Source organism: Marmota monax, unplaced genomic scaffold, assembly GCF_021218885.2.
Source record: "Marmota monax isolate L192 unplaced genomic scaffold, Marmota_monax_Labrador192_F-V1.1 WCK01_AAM20220418_F8-fsc00068, whole genome shotgun sequence".
NCBI lineage: Eukaryota > Metazoa > Chordata > Mammalia > Rodentia > Sciuridae > Marmota > Marmota monax.
Genome location: NW_026692352.1, coordinates 6,216,439 through 6,233,362, shown reverse-complemented (window position 1 = coordinate 6,233,362; position 16,924 = coordinate 6,216,439). Strand labels below are relative to the sequence as shown.

The 16,924-nt window shown below is 34.4% G+C and overlaps 1 protein-coding gene across 3 annotated transcripts in view; it reads right to left on the bottom strand.

Moving 5' to 3' along the window:
- Uvrag (UV radiation resistance associated) overlaps positions 1-16,924 on the bottom strand; it is a 330,605-nt gene that overhangs the window by 118,481 nt on the left and 195,200 nt on the right. For all 3 annotated transcript variants that reach the window (XM_046442008.2, XM_046442007.2, XM_046442005.2), the window contains exon 12: positions 16,380-16,545. In XM_046442008.2, coding sequence (XP_046297964.1) covers positions 16,380-16,545 — 166 coding nt within the window. The remainder of the gene's footprint in view (positions 1-16,379; positions 16,546-16,924) is intronic.

Genomic DNA, 16,924 nt, shown 5'->3' with positions numbered 1-16,924 from the left:
CATTACAACAAGCCACTCAAACGCTTCGAGGCCTAGGAGTGGCGTCTAATCCCCATAGAAGTGCAATGGTATTAGATTGGAAGGATCCTGAAGGATGTGAAGGAACTATACAGCCATATGTATTGGATCATCTTCCCGTAAATTTATGGGGACGAGATGTCCTAGATCAATTAGGTTTGACATTAACAAATAACATCAACCAAAATGCACCCACTATTATGACTAGACAAGGTTTTAGGAAAGGAAAAAGATTAGAAAAACAAGAACAAGGTATAGCAGCACCAATACAAATAGATCAAGGAACAGACAGACATGGGTTGGATTTTCAGAAAGGGCCACTGAGACAATAAAAATTACTTGGAAATCAGAAAGACCAGTATGGGTTCCTCAGTGGCCCCTGACTAAAGAAAAGATACAAGCAGCCCATGACCTGGTCAAACAACAATTAGCAGAAGGACATATACAACCTTCTGTATCTCCCCATAATACTCCCATTTTTGTCATCAAAAAGAAATCTGGTAAATGGAGATTATTGCAAGATTTAAGAGCCATTAATAATGAGATGGTTATTATGGGACCTGCTCAATCAGGGATTCCTCAGTTGTCTGCTTTGCCAAAAACCTGGTATGTTTTAGTTATAGATATTAAAGATTGTTTTTTTTCAATTCCAATTCATCCTGAGGATAGTCCACGTTTTGCATTTACTATCCCTGCACTGAATCATGAAGGTCCTGATCAGAGATATGAATGGAAAGTACTCCCTCAAGGGATGGCTAACAGCCCAACTATGTGTCAAATTTATGTTAACAAAGTAATCCAGCCACTTAGAAATCAAAATCCTGAACTACAAATATTTCACTATATGGATGATGTATTATTAGCACACAAAGATAAAAACACATTGCTAGAATGTTATGCCACACTTACAAACTTATTAAAAAATTATAATCTAGAGATAGCAATAGATAAAGTACAATTAAATTTTCCAATTAATTATTTAGGAGTTCTATTATCCTCAACCATGGTCCGTCCACCAAAAATTCAAATACGAGTAGATCAACTCAAATCACTTAATGACTTTCAAAAGTTATTAGGAGACATAAATTGGATAAGGCCTTATTTAGGTATACCAACAGGAGAGTTGGGACCTTTATTTGATATCCTAAAAGGTCCATCAGATCCAAATTCACCCCGAATGTTAACGCCTGAAGCAAGAAAGGCATTAAAAATCATTGAAACATATATGGAAAATATGCATTTGGATAGAATTGATATAAGTTTGCCTTTATTATTTATTGTACTACCAACAAAAAATATTCCTACAGGAGTATTTTGGCAAGAAGGTCCATTATTATGGATACATTTATCTTATTCTCCTAATACTATTCTTACTAGGTATCCTGAGGCTGTAGGACAATTAATACTCAAAGGAATAAAAGCAGCAAAGGGAGTGTTTGGAATTTCTCCCAATAAAATTATTACTCCATATACTATGAATCAAATTGATGAGTTAGCTAATGAGTTAAATACTTGGGCAATAATCATGTGCAAATCTAATGTTTCATTTGATAACCACTTACCATCTAATCCTTTATTGTCTTTTTGGTCATTGCATCCTGTAATTTTTCCAAAAATGACAAGAAAAACACCTATCATGAATGCTCCAAATATATTCACTGATGGGTCAAATAATGGTACAGCAGCAGTTGTTACCCCTGATCAAACTTTTACATTTTTAGTACCCAAACAATCAGCTCAAAAGGTAGAGCTTAATGCAGTTTTACAAGCTTTTGTGATGTTTAAAGATTCTGTATTTAATTTATTTTCTGATAGTCAGTATGTAGTTAATGCTATAGTATCTCTTGAAGATGCTGGTAGGATTTCCCCTTCTTCTACTGTTTTCTCTTTGCTTTCCACTATACAAAGTCTAATCTGGGACAGAAAAGATCCATTCTTTATAGGACATATCAGGGCACATACAGGATTGCCTGGAGCCCTTAGTTTGGGCAATGATTTAGCAGATAAAACTACACATGACATACATATTTTCTCTACACTAGAAGAAGCTATAAATTTTCATAAAAAGTTCCATGTCAATGCTAATACTTTACAAAAGCGTTTTAAAATAACTAAGGAACAAGCTAGACAAATAATAAAACAATGTCAAAATTGTGTGACCTTTTTACCACAAGTTAATCTTGGAGTCAATCCTAGAGGATTGATACCTAACCATATTTGGCAGATGGACGTCACACACTTGCCAGAATTTGGAAAATTAAAATATTTGCATGTTACAGTTGATACTTCTTCTGGATTTTTGATGGGCTCCCTTCATGCCGGAGAAAAAACTAAAGATGTTATAGCTCATTGCTTACAAAATTTTGCCACTGTGGGTGTTCCAAAACAGTTACAAACAGATAATGCCCCTGGTTATACTTCTACCTCTTTTAAACAATTTTGCTCAACATTTGGCATTACTCATATAACAGGAATCCCATACAATCCACAGGGACAAGGCATAGTTGAAAGAGCTCATCAAACTATTAAAATGTACTTATTAAAGCAAAAAGAAGGAATTGGGAAGGGGTATATATTCCCCAAAGATAAACTTAAAATAACCCTTTTTACTCTAAACTTTTTAAATTTGGATTCATCAGGACTTAGTGCTGCGGAAAGGCATATGTGTCCAAAAAATGTACATAAGCCCAAGGTACTTTGGAAGGATATTCTAACAGGACAATGGAAAGGTCCTGACCCAGTAATTGTCTGGAGTCGAGGGTCTGTTTGTGTGTTTCCACAGGGAGAACAGCAGCCGATTTGGATTCCAGAGAGATTAACCAAGGTCCTGACCCAGTGATTGTCTGGAGTCGGGGGTCTGTTTATGTGTTTCCACAGGGAGAACAGCAGCCGATTTGGATTCCAGAAAGATTAACTAAAGCGATTTCTACAGACCAAAAAGAAGATGATTTGGCTCAAATCCATAACAACTGATATCCAAAACTCCAGTTTGGCTATTCTTACATCTGCAACAGAACCAGGATGCTTTTTTCAATATCTATTTTATTATTGCCCTTTGCCATATCATGAAGTTCTATTTTGTTTTTTGAGCTCATACAGACCTAGGTTAATGTTTTGCTGATCAGTTCTATTTTTTGACTATAGAGTTTTTAAGCATTGCAATGGAGATTTCACCTGTAAAAAGTTATAAGGCCTTTACTATAATGTTATGTGTTGTATGTATTATATTATGTGTGCACACTTGTGTTTTGTGTTATATGTTTGAATGTACGTATGTCCATATATCATATATGATGAGCGCTCATGATAAAATGGATCCAAATATTTTTTTTTCACGTGATTTATATGGTTTAATTTAAATTGGGTAAACAACTGTTGAGGATTGTTTTAATATGTAAACAAAAAAGAAGGTTAACAGATCTGTTTGTTTACTTTTACCTTTCCTTTTCATTATATTTAATAATTCTCTTAAAGATAATGTAAATTGTTAAGAAAATTGTTTTCTTTTAGTGCCTTCTGTAATGTTACATAATTTTTTCTTTAGCCATTATTGCCAGAATTCCTATCTTCATCCCAGTGCCGGTGAAGACAATGTAAATTGTTAAGAAAATTGTTTTCTTTTAGTGCCTTCTGTAATGTTACATAATTTTTTCTTTAGCCATTATTGCCAGAATTCCTATCTTCATCCCAGTGCTGGTGAAGTCAAAGATAAAACCAATCTACAGCTTCTACAATAGCCATCACTGAACTGCTTGCAGAACTTGCCTGGACACATTGTGAGCTCACCTGTATGCATTGTGAACTATCTGTTGGTGCAGCGACTTATGGTAGTGTTGGGGTATTTTTGCTGATGATGTCACCGGTGGTACAATTTTTCAAAGGAGCCCTCAATTGGCTTAATGTCATGGCATTTTGCATCCTCCTCTACTAGTGATGGTCTAAAATTTGGGGGCCAACAGAGGTGAGGCAAAGAACCTCACCCCCCCACAGGTGCAAAGGCCTATCCACAAGTATGGCTGTATGCTGGACCGGTAGTCAGTGACGGGTATGATCCAATTGCAGTGGTACCAACCTAAGACAGGAGGCTGACGCCTAGAGGTCAGTTCATCCGATGACGGGTAAGGACCATATGTTGAATTGGACTGCCTAACAGGCACGGTCCCTAAGCCACATGCTTGTTGTTTAAACAGAGAGGGGGAGATGTTGAGAGCCACAGCCAAAGGGGCCCCAGCAAACTTCCAGCTGCCAGCAAACTTCCAGCTGCTGGCTGATGATTGGCTCACAGCGGCCCCAGCAACATCTAGCTGATTGGCTCCTCTGCGGTGATGCTCATTGGACTGTTTCCCTGCCCTTTCAGACCACGGAGCTGCTCATTGGGGGACTTTTTTGGCTCCGCCCACGTGACCCAGCCAATCGGCCTCAAGAGCAGGAGGATTGTGGGAGGTGGAGAGAAGCTTGTGTGGGAGAGAGAGGCTTGGGGAAAGCCGGTGGTGGCAGTTGAGGCTCTGAGGGTTTTTCCTGAGAGACTATTTTGTTTGTCGTGTGTGGTTCTAAAAATAAAGTTAGTTTCTTTTGACAAGTGGCTCCTGATTGTGCCCAGCCAGACTGCGGCAAAACAGCGTACCTTTTCCCTCACATCCTTGCCAGCACTTATTGTTGCTTGAACTGTTGATAATTGCCATTCTGACTAGAGAGAGATGAAATCTTAAAGAGTAGCTTTGATTTGCATTTCTCTAATTGCCAAGAGATGTTGAACATTTTGTCATATATTTGTTGATTGATTGTATGTCTTCTGTGAAGCATCTGCTCATTTCCTTAGCCCATTTATTGATTGGTATTTATTTATTTTGGTGTTAAGGTTTTTGAGTTCTTTGTATATCTTAGAGATTATCTGATGAGTGTGTGGTAAAGATTTTCTCCCATTCTGTTGGCTCTCCTCTTTACGATTGTTTTCTTTGCTACAAAGATGCTTTTTAGTTGGAATCCACCCATTTATTGATTCTTGATATTATTCCTGTGCTTTAAGAGTCTTGTTAAAGAAGTCAGGTCCTAAACTGACATGAAAATTTGGGCCTGCTTTTTCTTCTATTAGAGCAGGATCTTTGGTCTAATTCCTAAGTCCTTGATCCAAGGACTAAATTCTGGAACCAACCTAGATGCCCTTCAATAGATGAATGGATAAAGAAACTGTAATATATATACACAATGGAATATTACTCAGCCTTAAAGAAGAATGAAATTATGGCATTTACAGGTAAATGGATGGAGTTGGAGAATATCGTGCTAAGTGAAGTAAGCCATGTCCCAAAAAACCAAAGGCAAAATGTTTTACAATAAGGGGGGGGGGAATGGAGGTACTTTGAATTGGGTGGAGGAGAGGCTTGTGGGGAAGGGAATGTGTGGAGGGAGGGGAGATGGTGGAATGAGATGGACATTATTACCCTATATACAGGTATGATTGCATGAATGGTGTGACTCTACATCATGTACAATCAGAGAAATGAAAAACTGTCTTCCATTTGTGTAAAAAATAAAATTAAGAAGAAAAAGATCAATTAAATAGAAAAACAAAAATGCAAATAACTAAAAATCAGAAACAAAAGGACATTATTACAGATTGTATAGAAATAAAAATGACAGTTATGAAAATATGAGAACTGTATGCCGACAAATTAAATAATCTAGATAAAATGGACATATTCCTAGAAACACACAAATTGTCTAAATTGACTAAGGAACACACAAAAAAATCTGAAGACATGTATTAACAAGGAAAAAAAGACAAATAAGTGATTTAAGAACCTCCCAAAAAGTTCAGGACTAGATAGCTCCACTGGCGAATTCACACAAATATTTAAGGAAGAATTAGAGACTCTTCAAAAAATACAAGAAAATACTTCCTTTCACATTTTATGAGGCCATGCCAGTATTACCTTGATTCTAAAGTCAGATAAACACATCAAAGGTAAAGAAAATAATATTATAGTATCTCATAAATATAGAAGCAAAAAAAGTCAACAAACACTAACAAACTGAAACTAAAAGTATATAGACCATGAGGATTAAAGAAAGGATTACAGACCATGACCTCATGAGATTTTCTCAGGAATGGATGGTGGTTCCACATACAAAAAACCAATCAATATAATATACCACATTAAAATAAGAAAGAACTAAAACCACAAGATCATCTCAGTTTTTACACAAAAGAGAATTTGACAAAATATAACATCCTTTCATGATAAAAACATTCATAAAACTAGGAACAGAAAGGAATTTCCTGAATATGATTAGGAGTATTTATGAAAAAGTCCAAGCTAATATCATATTCAATTATAAAACACTAAATGCTTTCCCTCTAAAATGAGGAACAAGACAAGGATGACGGCTTTCACCACTGCCATTCAATGCTGTACTGTTTAAGTTCTATCCAGAACAATTAGGCAAGAAAAATAAAAAGCATCCAAATTGGAAAGGAAGAAATAAAACTATCTCTATTCACAGACAACAGAAACATGATCCAATATACAGAAAATCCAAACAATCTGTGAAAGACATTAGGAAAATCATTCCACTTATAATAATATTCATAGGATAAAATATATGGCAATAAACTTAACGAAGGCAATACAAAACTTGCACATTAAAAATTACAAAACACTGTTAAAAGGAATCAAAGAAGACCCACATAAATGGAGAAAGGAAAAAAAAAGAATCACAGGAAGATTTCTCATTAATATGACAGCAATAAAGATCTGAAGAACTTCAGACCTCATCATCAAACAGATATGCAGTCTAAGCAAAGAAGAGTGACTTGGGGCTCAAATGTGCACTCCTGGTTAGAGATGGTGATAGTTGTTCAAGGGCTGAAAGAGATTGATCAAAACAATGAGAACAAGATGACTACACCCTTTGACACAGAGACATTCCCCTTGGCTGAAATATATAATAAAGTGAAAGCAGCCTACTAAAGAGTCCTCCAGATAACAGTGAGGGATAGAACCATTTCAACAGACTGGAAAGTCTCAATACAGAAATACAGGAAGCATGAGAAAGCAATGAAAGAAAATGTCTCCAAATGTCGACAGCCCCCCAACAATGAAGTAGATAAAATGCCGAAGTATTTAAAAAGTTGATGGAATGATCAAGGAACTAAATAACATCTAAGGAATGAGCTTTAGAAAATACAGGAGGTGAAAGACAGATCAATAAAGACACGGATATTCTGAAAAAGAACCAAATAGATATCCTGAAAAAAAAAATCAAACCAAATTAATAATTCAATGGAAAGTATCACTCATAGATTAGATCATGCAGAAGACAGATTTTCAGGCCTGGAAGACAGGGCATATAATCTTGAAAACTCAGTCTTAAAGTAGAGACAATAAGAGACCAAGGACAGAATACTCAGGAAATCAGAGACAAAATTAAGAGATCAAAATTAAGGAGTGCTGTCATTGAGGAAGACAATGAGATACAAACTAAAGGCATGCATAACCTTTTCAGTGAAATATCAGAAAATTTTCCAGCTCTGAGAATGAAATGGAAATCCAAATACAGGATGCATTCAGAACCCCAAATAGACAAGATCAAAAAAGATCTTCTCCAAGATACATTGTAATTAAAATGTCTAATATACAGAACAAGGATAGAATTTTTAAAAGCTACAAGAGAAAAATGGCAGGTCACATTTAGAGGTAAACCAAGACAAATCACTAAGCCCAAAGGTCTTGGAATAATGTATACCAAGCTCTGAAAGATAACAATTGCCAAACAAGATTGCTTTTCACAGCGGAGCTATTCTTCAAAACTGAAGGTGAAATAAAATCTTTCCAACCTCAGTATAAACTAAAAGAATTCATGACCACTAAGCCAACATTACACAAAACACTTTTTTTTTTTAAAAGAGAGAGAGAGGCAGAGAGAGAGGGAGAGAGAGAGAATTTTTTAATATTTATTTATTTTTTTAGTTATTGGCGGACACAACATCTTTGTTTGTACGTAGTGCTGAGGATCGAACCCGGGCCGCACGCATGGCAGGTGAGCGTGCTAACGCTTGAGCTACACCCCCAGCCCCATAAAATACTTTTTTTTAAAAAAATATTTTTTAGTTGTTGATGGACCTTTATTTTTTATTTATTTGTATGTGGTGCTGAGAATCGAATCCAGTGTGTCACACGTTAGGCAACCGCGCTACCACTGCGCCATAACCCCAGCCCCTACAGAAAAAACTTTACAGAAATATTTCATGCAGATGAAATACAAAGCAAACTTCATAGTCAGCAAATGAATGAATCTCACTAGAAGAGTAGCTAAGAAGAGTCAAATTTGAATAAAGCATCACAAATAAACCACAATGGCAGATATTAATAATCATCTCTCTAGAATGTTCTCAACTCTCCAATTAAAAGACAGACTGACAGAGTGGATTAAAAAAACAGGATACAACCACATGTTGCTTACAAAGGGCTTAACTCATAGGCAAAGACATTCATAAGCTGAAGGTGAAAGGATGGAAAATGGAGTCTGAAAACAAGCAAAAGTAGCTACTCTTATATCTGACAGAGCAGAATTCAAACCCAAATTAATAAGAAGACACTAGGAGGGCTAGAGTGCTTGGCTAGCATGTGTAAGGCACTGGGTTTGATCCTCAGCACCACATAAGAATAAATAAAATAAAGGTATTGTGTCCATCTACAACTAAAAAAAAAAAAAGACAGATCTACAAAAGTCACTTCATATTGATAAAGGGGACTATCCAATAAGAGATATAATAATTAAAAATATTTATGCCCCAAATGTTGGTGCGCCTACTTGCATAAAACAAACACTACTCAACATAGTATCAGAAAGATTCCACTATAATATTACTAGGTGATTTCAATATCTAGTAGGTCATCTAAATATAAACTAAGTGAGGACTCTTCAGACATAAAAAATAGTATTAATTAAATGGACCTAACAGACATCTATAGAGTATTTCATCCATCAATAACTGAATTCACTTTTTCCTCAGCTGTATCTGAAACTATCTCCAAAACAGGCCATATTTACGGACACAAAGCAAATCTTCAAAAATACAAAAAAAAAAAAAAAAAAAAAAAAGAGATAATTCCTTGCATCTTATCAGATCATAATGGAATGAAATTAGATATCAGTAACAAGACAAAAAACAGAATCCATTTAAACACATGTCGATTAAATAATACATTTTTGAAGAGGAATGAGTCATAAAAGAAATCAGGTGAGAAATAAAAATATTCTTAGAAACAAATGAGAACAGAGATATGACATATCAAAATATCTGGCACACTGTGAAGGCAGTTCTAAGAGGAAAGTTCACAGTACTACATTAAAAAAAAAGGTTCCCAATAAGCAATCTAATGTTATATCTCGAGGCCCTAGAAAAGCAAGAACAAATTAATTCCAAAACCAATAGAAGACAGGAAACAATTACAATTGTAGCTGAAACAACAACAAAACAAACAAACAAAAAAAACATAAAAAAGAAACAAAAACAGAGAGAGAGAAACCCAGAATCAACAAAATTAGAGATGAAAAATGAGATATCACTGCAGACATTGCTGAAATCCAGAGGATTTTGAAGATTTATATACCAATAAATTGGAAAACCCGGAGAATACTAACAAATTTATAGACCTACTCAAACTGAACCAAGAGGATACAGAAAACCTAAACAGACCAATATCAAGCAACAAAATTGAAGTAATAACGAAAAGTCTCCCAACAAAGAAAAGCCCATGACCAGATGGAGTCTCAGCTGAGTTCTACCAGAATTCTAAAGAAAATGCCAATTCTCCTCAAATTATGCCATAAGACAGGAGAGAGAACACTCCCAAATTCATTTCATGGAGCCAGAATCAACCTGATACCAAAATCAGATAAAGACCCATCAAGGAAAGCAAACTATGGACCAATATCCATGATAAACATTATTTTAATCAGCTTTTTTGCCTCTGTGATTAAAAGACCCAACCAGCACAATTAGTTTCAGAGGTCTCAGTCCATATCCAGCTGGTTCCCTTCCTTGAGGCTCGAGGAAGACTGAATATCTTGGCAGAAGAGTATGGCAGAGGGAAGCAGCTCACATGATGATCAGACAGCAGAGAATGAGCTAACTATGCTATATGCATTTATGATTATGTCAAAATAAACCCCACTATTATGTACAAACTTAATGCACTAATAAAAACAAAAAATAGAAAAATAGTTATTTTTAAAAAATAAGATGGCAATACTCCTCAAAGAAATCTATGGATTCAATATAATGCTTATCAAAATTCCAAAGGCCATTTTTGCAGGAATGGAAAAGTTAGTTCTTAAATACATATGGAATCCAAAGACCTCTGAATAGCCAAAACAATATTAAAAAGAAGAACAAAGTTTGAGTACTTATATTTCCCAATTTCAAAGCTTATTATGATATTGGCATAAGACTATGACATATGGACCAATGGAATAGAAATAAAAAACCACAAATAATCCATGGCCAATTGATTTTCAACAAGGGTGCCAAGGCCATTCAAGGGAAAAACAATATAAAAATTACCTCAAAAATGGAACAAAGGCCTAAATATAAAAACTAAAACTATTTATTATAAGAAAACAAGGATAGATCTTTATGACATTGGGTTTGGCTGGAGATTTTAGATATTACACCAAAAGCACTAGGAACAACAACAAAGACAAATTGGACCTCATCAAAATTAAAAACTTTTCTGAATCAAAGAAAAGAATATAAAAGATCTATTTTAATTGCTTCCTCTTCAACCCATTAATGAAAGAGAGATTCATAATCCAGAGTTATGGGATTGGTTAAACACTTAACACTTGACTCGGGACAAAGGAGATTGGTCACAGAATATGAATGACATGTACTCCCAGCCTGGGGAACAGAACACCACATACCATACATGGGACTCTAATTGGGAAGAGTGAACAACAGGGTACAATGGTATGAGTAGGTCAGAAACTTAATCTCTAAGACAACAGTGTTGGAAGGTGGGGCCTTTTGGGAGATGATTTGGTCATAAGGGCTTTGCCCTTATGAAAGAATCAGACATTATAAAACAGCTTGATGGAGAGAGTTTGGTCCCCTTACATCTCTTCTGTCTCTCTTATATGAGGACAAGATATTCCTCCCCTCTGAAGGATTCAGCAAGAGGGCATGGTCTTAGAAGCAGAGAAAGCAGCTCTCACTGGACCATGAACCTGTTGCCACCTTGATCTTGGGACTTCCCAACTTCTACAGCCAGGAGAAATAAATTCTGTTTATAAATTATGTAGTGTATAGTATTTTGATAGAGCAGCATGATCAGACTAAGACATAGGGTCTGTCTAAGACCAGCTTTTAAAATTTTAATTTGTTATATATGACAGCAGAATGCATTACAATTCATATTATACATATAAAGCACAATTTTTCATATCTCTGATTGTATACAAAGTATATTCACACCATTTGTGTCTTCATACATGTTCTTAGGATAATGATGTCCGATTCATTCCACCCTCATTTCTACCCCCGTGCCCCCTCCGTTCCCCTCTTACCCCTATGCCTTATCTAGAGTTCGTCTAATCTTCCCATGCACCCCCTTCCCAACCCCACTATGAATCAGCCTCCTTATATCAGAGAAAACATTCAGCATTTGGTTTTTTGGGATTGGCTAACTTCACTTAGCATTATATTCTCCAGCTCCATCCATTTACCTGCAAATGCCATGATTTTATTCTCTTTCATTGCTAGACAGACAAGCTTTATAGTATCAAAAGTAGAGATTACCCCTGCTTCCAGCAGGAGGATGTGATTGGTGTATTTCAGTGATTTCCTAGCTAGCAGGGGAATTGAAATGCAAGGCCTTTCAGAAGTCCTCACAGTTTCACCAGACATCAAGGCAGTATGTAATACCTTCATTTTAGGCCTTAAACTGTAACAAAACCCAAGAGAATGGGAGAAAATATTTGCAAATCATACATCTGATAAGGGCCTAATATTAAGAATACATAAAGATGCCTAACCACTCATCAACAAAAAAGAGACAAACCAATTAAAAAATGGACAAAAGATTTGAACAGAGATTTCTCCAAAGAAGATATCTGAACATCCAGTAAGCATGTGAAAAGCTACAAACATCATTATTCAATAATATAAATAAAAACAGAACAAAAGATACCGCATCACATCTGGAAATACAAAATGGTACAACTGCTAGGAAAACAGTTTAATGATTCCTCAAAAAGTTAAATACAAAATTGCTGTATGACTCAGCAATTTCATTAGTAGGCATATACTCAAAAGAATTGAAAATAGGTACTCAAACAACTGTATGTAAACACTCATAGCAACAGCAATAGTATTCACAATAGTCAAAAGGTGGAAATAACCCAAATGTCCATCAAGAGATGAATGAATAAACAAATGTATACACACTGAATGGAAGATTATTTGACTATAAAAATGAATGAAGTACTGATTAGGCTACATCATGGATGCATCTTGAAAACATTAAATACTAACTGAAAGAAGCCAGAAACAAAAAGGTCACATATTGTATGATTCCATGTATACAAAATATCTAGAATAGGAAAATACAGAGAGACAGAAAGCAGAATGGTGGTTGCCAGGGGCTGATGGAAGGCTAGGGATTAGGGAGTAACTGCTTAATGGATACAGGGTTTTCCTTTGGAGTGATAAAATTGTCTTAGAATTAGACAGAGGTTGCACAATACTGTGAAAGTACTAAATGCCACTAAATTATATACTTTATAAAATCTTTAATTTTACGTTATGTGAATCTTGTCTCCACTTTTAAAAAATGAAAGACAATAAATTCAGGTCCTCAGTTTTATTTGTTTTTGAAACTGAAAAGAACACTGGGCTCAAAATCAATCACAACACTGAAAAAGGCACTGATTTAAACTATACATGTGCTTCTTAGCTGAGAGCCTTGGTAGACCAGATATGGATTTATTCCTTAATCTCTCAGAAGACTGGCTCCCACCCCCTTTTGTGGATACCAAAATCTGAGATTTTCAAGTCTCTTTATAAAATGGCATTGTATTTGCATATAACATATGCACAACCTTCTATATACTTTAAATAATCTCCAAATTATTTATAATACCTAATGCAATGTTACTGCTATATAAATAGTTGCTATATGGTATTATTTAGTACAGACATATTTCTCCGTGGCTTATTTCTAGTCTAATTTTGGTGGAATTCCTGGATGCAGAATCCATAGATACCAAGGGTGGACGGTAGTACTCTAGTACTCATTTCCTCCACAGGTGCCTACCCATTCCTCTTTCCATCCCTCCACTTTCCTTCTAACTAGCACTTTCCTAAGTAACGCTTAAAGATTTCATTTCTTTATGCCATGAACAAAACATTCTTTCAATATAAAATGTAATTCTTAACCCTAACTGCACAGTAGAATCACTTCAGAAGTTTTTAAAAAATACCTAAAATCCCTATACTGGATCACAATTTCTGGGGAAAGGCCAGGAATCTGGGGATCAGATCATTTTTAGAAGCTTCCCAGATGACTTTAATGTGCAGCCAGTGATGAGAATAAGGTCTTAGGTTATTCTATATCCCTTTTCCCTTTAGCCTAGTGTGGTGTTTTCTAAATTCCAGTTATTCACACACCAGCATAAATCTAGAAATTTAGTGTTTTTCTAGAAATTTAGCCATTTACTTTAATTTTAAATACCTGTCTATTTTCTCTAGTGTTGTTCTTTTTTTCATTCTCATACTGGTCATTTTGCCTTGTCTCTTCGGTTTCTAAATTAATTCTCTTAAAGGACTTATCAATCTAGTTGACTTTGGGTCTAGAACTTTTGCCTTTACTATTTTCCCCATTGCACAATTATTCATTTAATTTCCAGTTTCATCTTTATTATTTGCTTCCTTTTACTTTTCAAGCGCTACTTTGACTGTTCTTATGTGGCTTTAGATAGAGAATTAAATGATCTACACCTTACAACTTTGACATGCTATATTCTCATTGTCATTCAGTTTAAAATTTCCTTTTATTTGAAATGTTTTGAGACCCAGAATAACCATTTTTGGCATATGTGCCATGTGTGCCAGGAAAATGTATCCTAAAACCGTCTGTTGCAATATTCTTTATACATGCTAGGTCTACTTTAGTAATTGTACTGTTCAAATTTTTAAAATATTAATTTTTGCCTGCTTCTTTCTAATAATAGTTAATGAAAGAAAATTTAAAGTCCTCTACCATTAGATTTCCTTGTAGTTGTGAATTTTTGTCTATATTTCAAGTTATATTTTTAGACAGATAAATATAAATATTTAGAATTGACTGTACTGTCATAAAATGCCCCACATTATTTAAATTCCTTAAATTTTACTTTGTCTAATATTTGTATAATTATATTAGCTCTCATTTGGATAATATTTCTTTCAATATTTTTTTCAATATTTCAATACTCTTGAAAGCAGGATAAGTTTACTTTTTTATTTAGTGTGACAACATTTTTAAGAATATCAATATCATTTTCATTTAAGGTAATTACATGATAAATTTCGGTTTATACCTGCAAATTTACTATTTGTTTTCCACTTATATCGCAGAAACATAAATCATGTTTTTTTATTTAATGTTCACTTTTTTTCTTTTCTTGCCTTCCATTAATAAATCAAGTATCAATTTATCTCCTTTACAAAATTTTGCTTGCACAAAACAACTCTTTTAGTGGTTATGAGATTACAACATGCATCCTTGATTTATCAGAGTATAACAAATTACTATCTTTGCCACTGTCTAAGGAAAGCTAGAATATTAGAGTACTTTAATTCCATTTTACTCCATCTTATCTTTTGTCTTAGAATCATGCATTATAATGATTCTATATACACTTTGTGTATGGGTGTCTTATATTCAATAAGACATTACTAATTTGTTTCATACTCAAAATTAATTTCAATATACTTGTATTTATACTTTTTGTTGCTTTGTTCCTTCTTGCATGTCCGTTTTTCTGGTTTTTCGTCAGTATATCGTTTAGTCTACACTTCAGTATATCGTTTAGTCTACACTGTGTATAGAATTATAAGTTGGCAATGATTTTCTTTTAATACTTTAAGATGTCATTGTATCACCTTTGTACCTTATTTCTTCTGAGAATGTAGCTATTGGTCTTATTATAAACCTTTTGGTAATAGCATGTCTTTTTCTTTTTAGTTGCTTTTAATATTTTCATTTTGTCTTGTGTTTTCAGCTGTTTAAATATTCCTATGTATGTTTTCTTGATCGTTATTATGTTTTATATTTAGTGTTTTATGAAAACTGATTTTTGTAAACTGATTTCTTTGGTTAAATTTGAAATATTCTCAATCATTATCTCTTGAAATACTGTGTTTACCTGGTGCTCTTTCCACCCTCCCTGTGACCACAAATACACATATATTAGACATTTCTACTGAGTCCTACATGTCTTGCACTTTATATTCCATCTTTTTTGCTCTTTGTGCTTTAGTCAGAATACAGATGTTCCTTGACTTACAATGATGTTATCTTCCACCAAATCCATCATAAATTAAAAATACTGCAAATTGAAAATGCATTTAATACACCTACCAAACATCACAGCTTAGTAATACAGAACACTGTAGAATATCAGCTGTTACCCTCTTAATCTTGTGGCTGCTTGGCAGCTACAGCTCACTGCTGCTGCCCAGCTCACACAAGAGAGTATCACACTGCATATTTCTAGCCTGGGAATACATTAGGAATTAAAAATTCTAAATACAGATTCTACTGCATGAATATTGCTTTTTACACCATTGTAAAGCCAAAAAATTATCATTTGAATTATTGTAAATCAGGCACTCTTCATATTTTTTTACTGCCCTATCTTCCAGTTACTGATCTACTTTTCACTTATGTTCAATGTGTTGCTAAGCCTTTTATCCTTTTCCTACTTGTCTCTCTGACAAATCTTTTAATCATTTCACTTATTGAGTGACAGGCAACAGGTATTGTGAATATTTACAGAGTATAAGAGATTGACCCTCAACAAAAGTAAAGCAAATGAGTCAGTTTTGCTAACATCAGCAATTTTTTGAAGTATAGGACTTGAACCACTAGAATCTAAATGAATAACTGTATTATATTTAAAAGAAATGGAGTCTACACCCATACCACCCTGCATGTGTCCGATCTCATCTGATCTTGGAAGCTAAAAGAAACGGAGCACTTAACCAAATTTATATAAAAATTGCCAGATTTAGGTCACATTTTATATTTTTAATATAACCCATGTTTCATCTAGGCTTCATTTTAAAAACATGAAAAAAAAAAAAAGACACTTACTCTCTCTCCTTTTCAGTCAGCTTGTCATTGATATTATCTTTGATTGTTGATCTAGACCCCTTATGAATTATAGGATATCTGAGGGGCACTTGTAGGAAAAAGGAAATCATGGAGACCAAATGTGCAGTGTAACCAAGGGCAACAGCAATGCTTCCATCATCTTTTGCTGTAAATTCGAAAGCAGAGGAAAAGAAAACAACCATTTACCTTATAAATGTAGCTATGAGATAATAATAAATTCCTTATAAATGTTACCTTATAAATGTAGCTATGAGATAATAATAAATTAATTTCAAAGGAGATTTATAAAAATAAATGACAAATAAGATATTAATCACTTATCTAATTATATAAATTTTATACAAATCTAAACACATTTTAGACTTGAAACTTTATCTACTATCTATATTTAAAAGTATTTCTCACTAATTAAATGATCACATTTACAGACATATACCTTAAGCAAGAGTTCTTAGTGTATCCAAATACCTATTACTTCCTTTCTGAGCATTTTTAAAAGGGGAATTAATGCTTGAAACTATTAC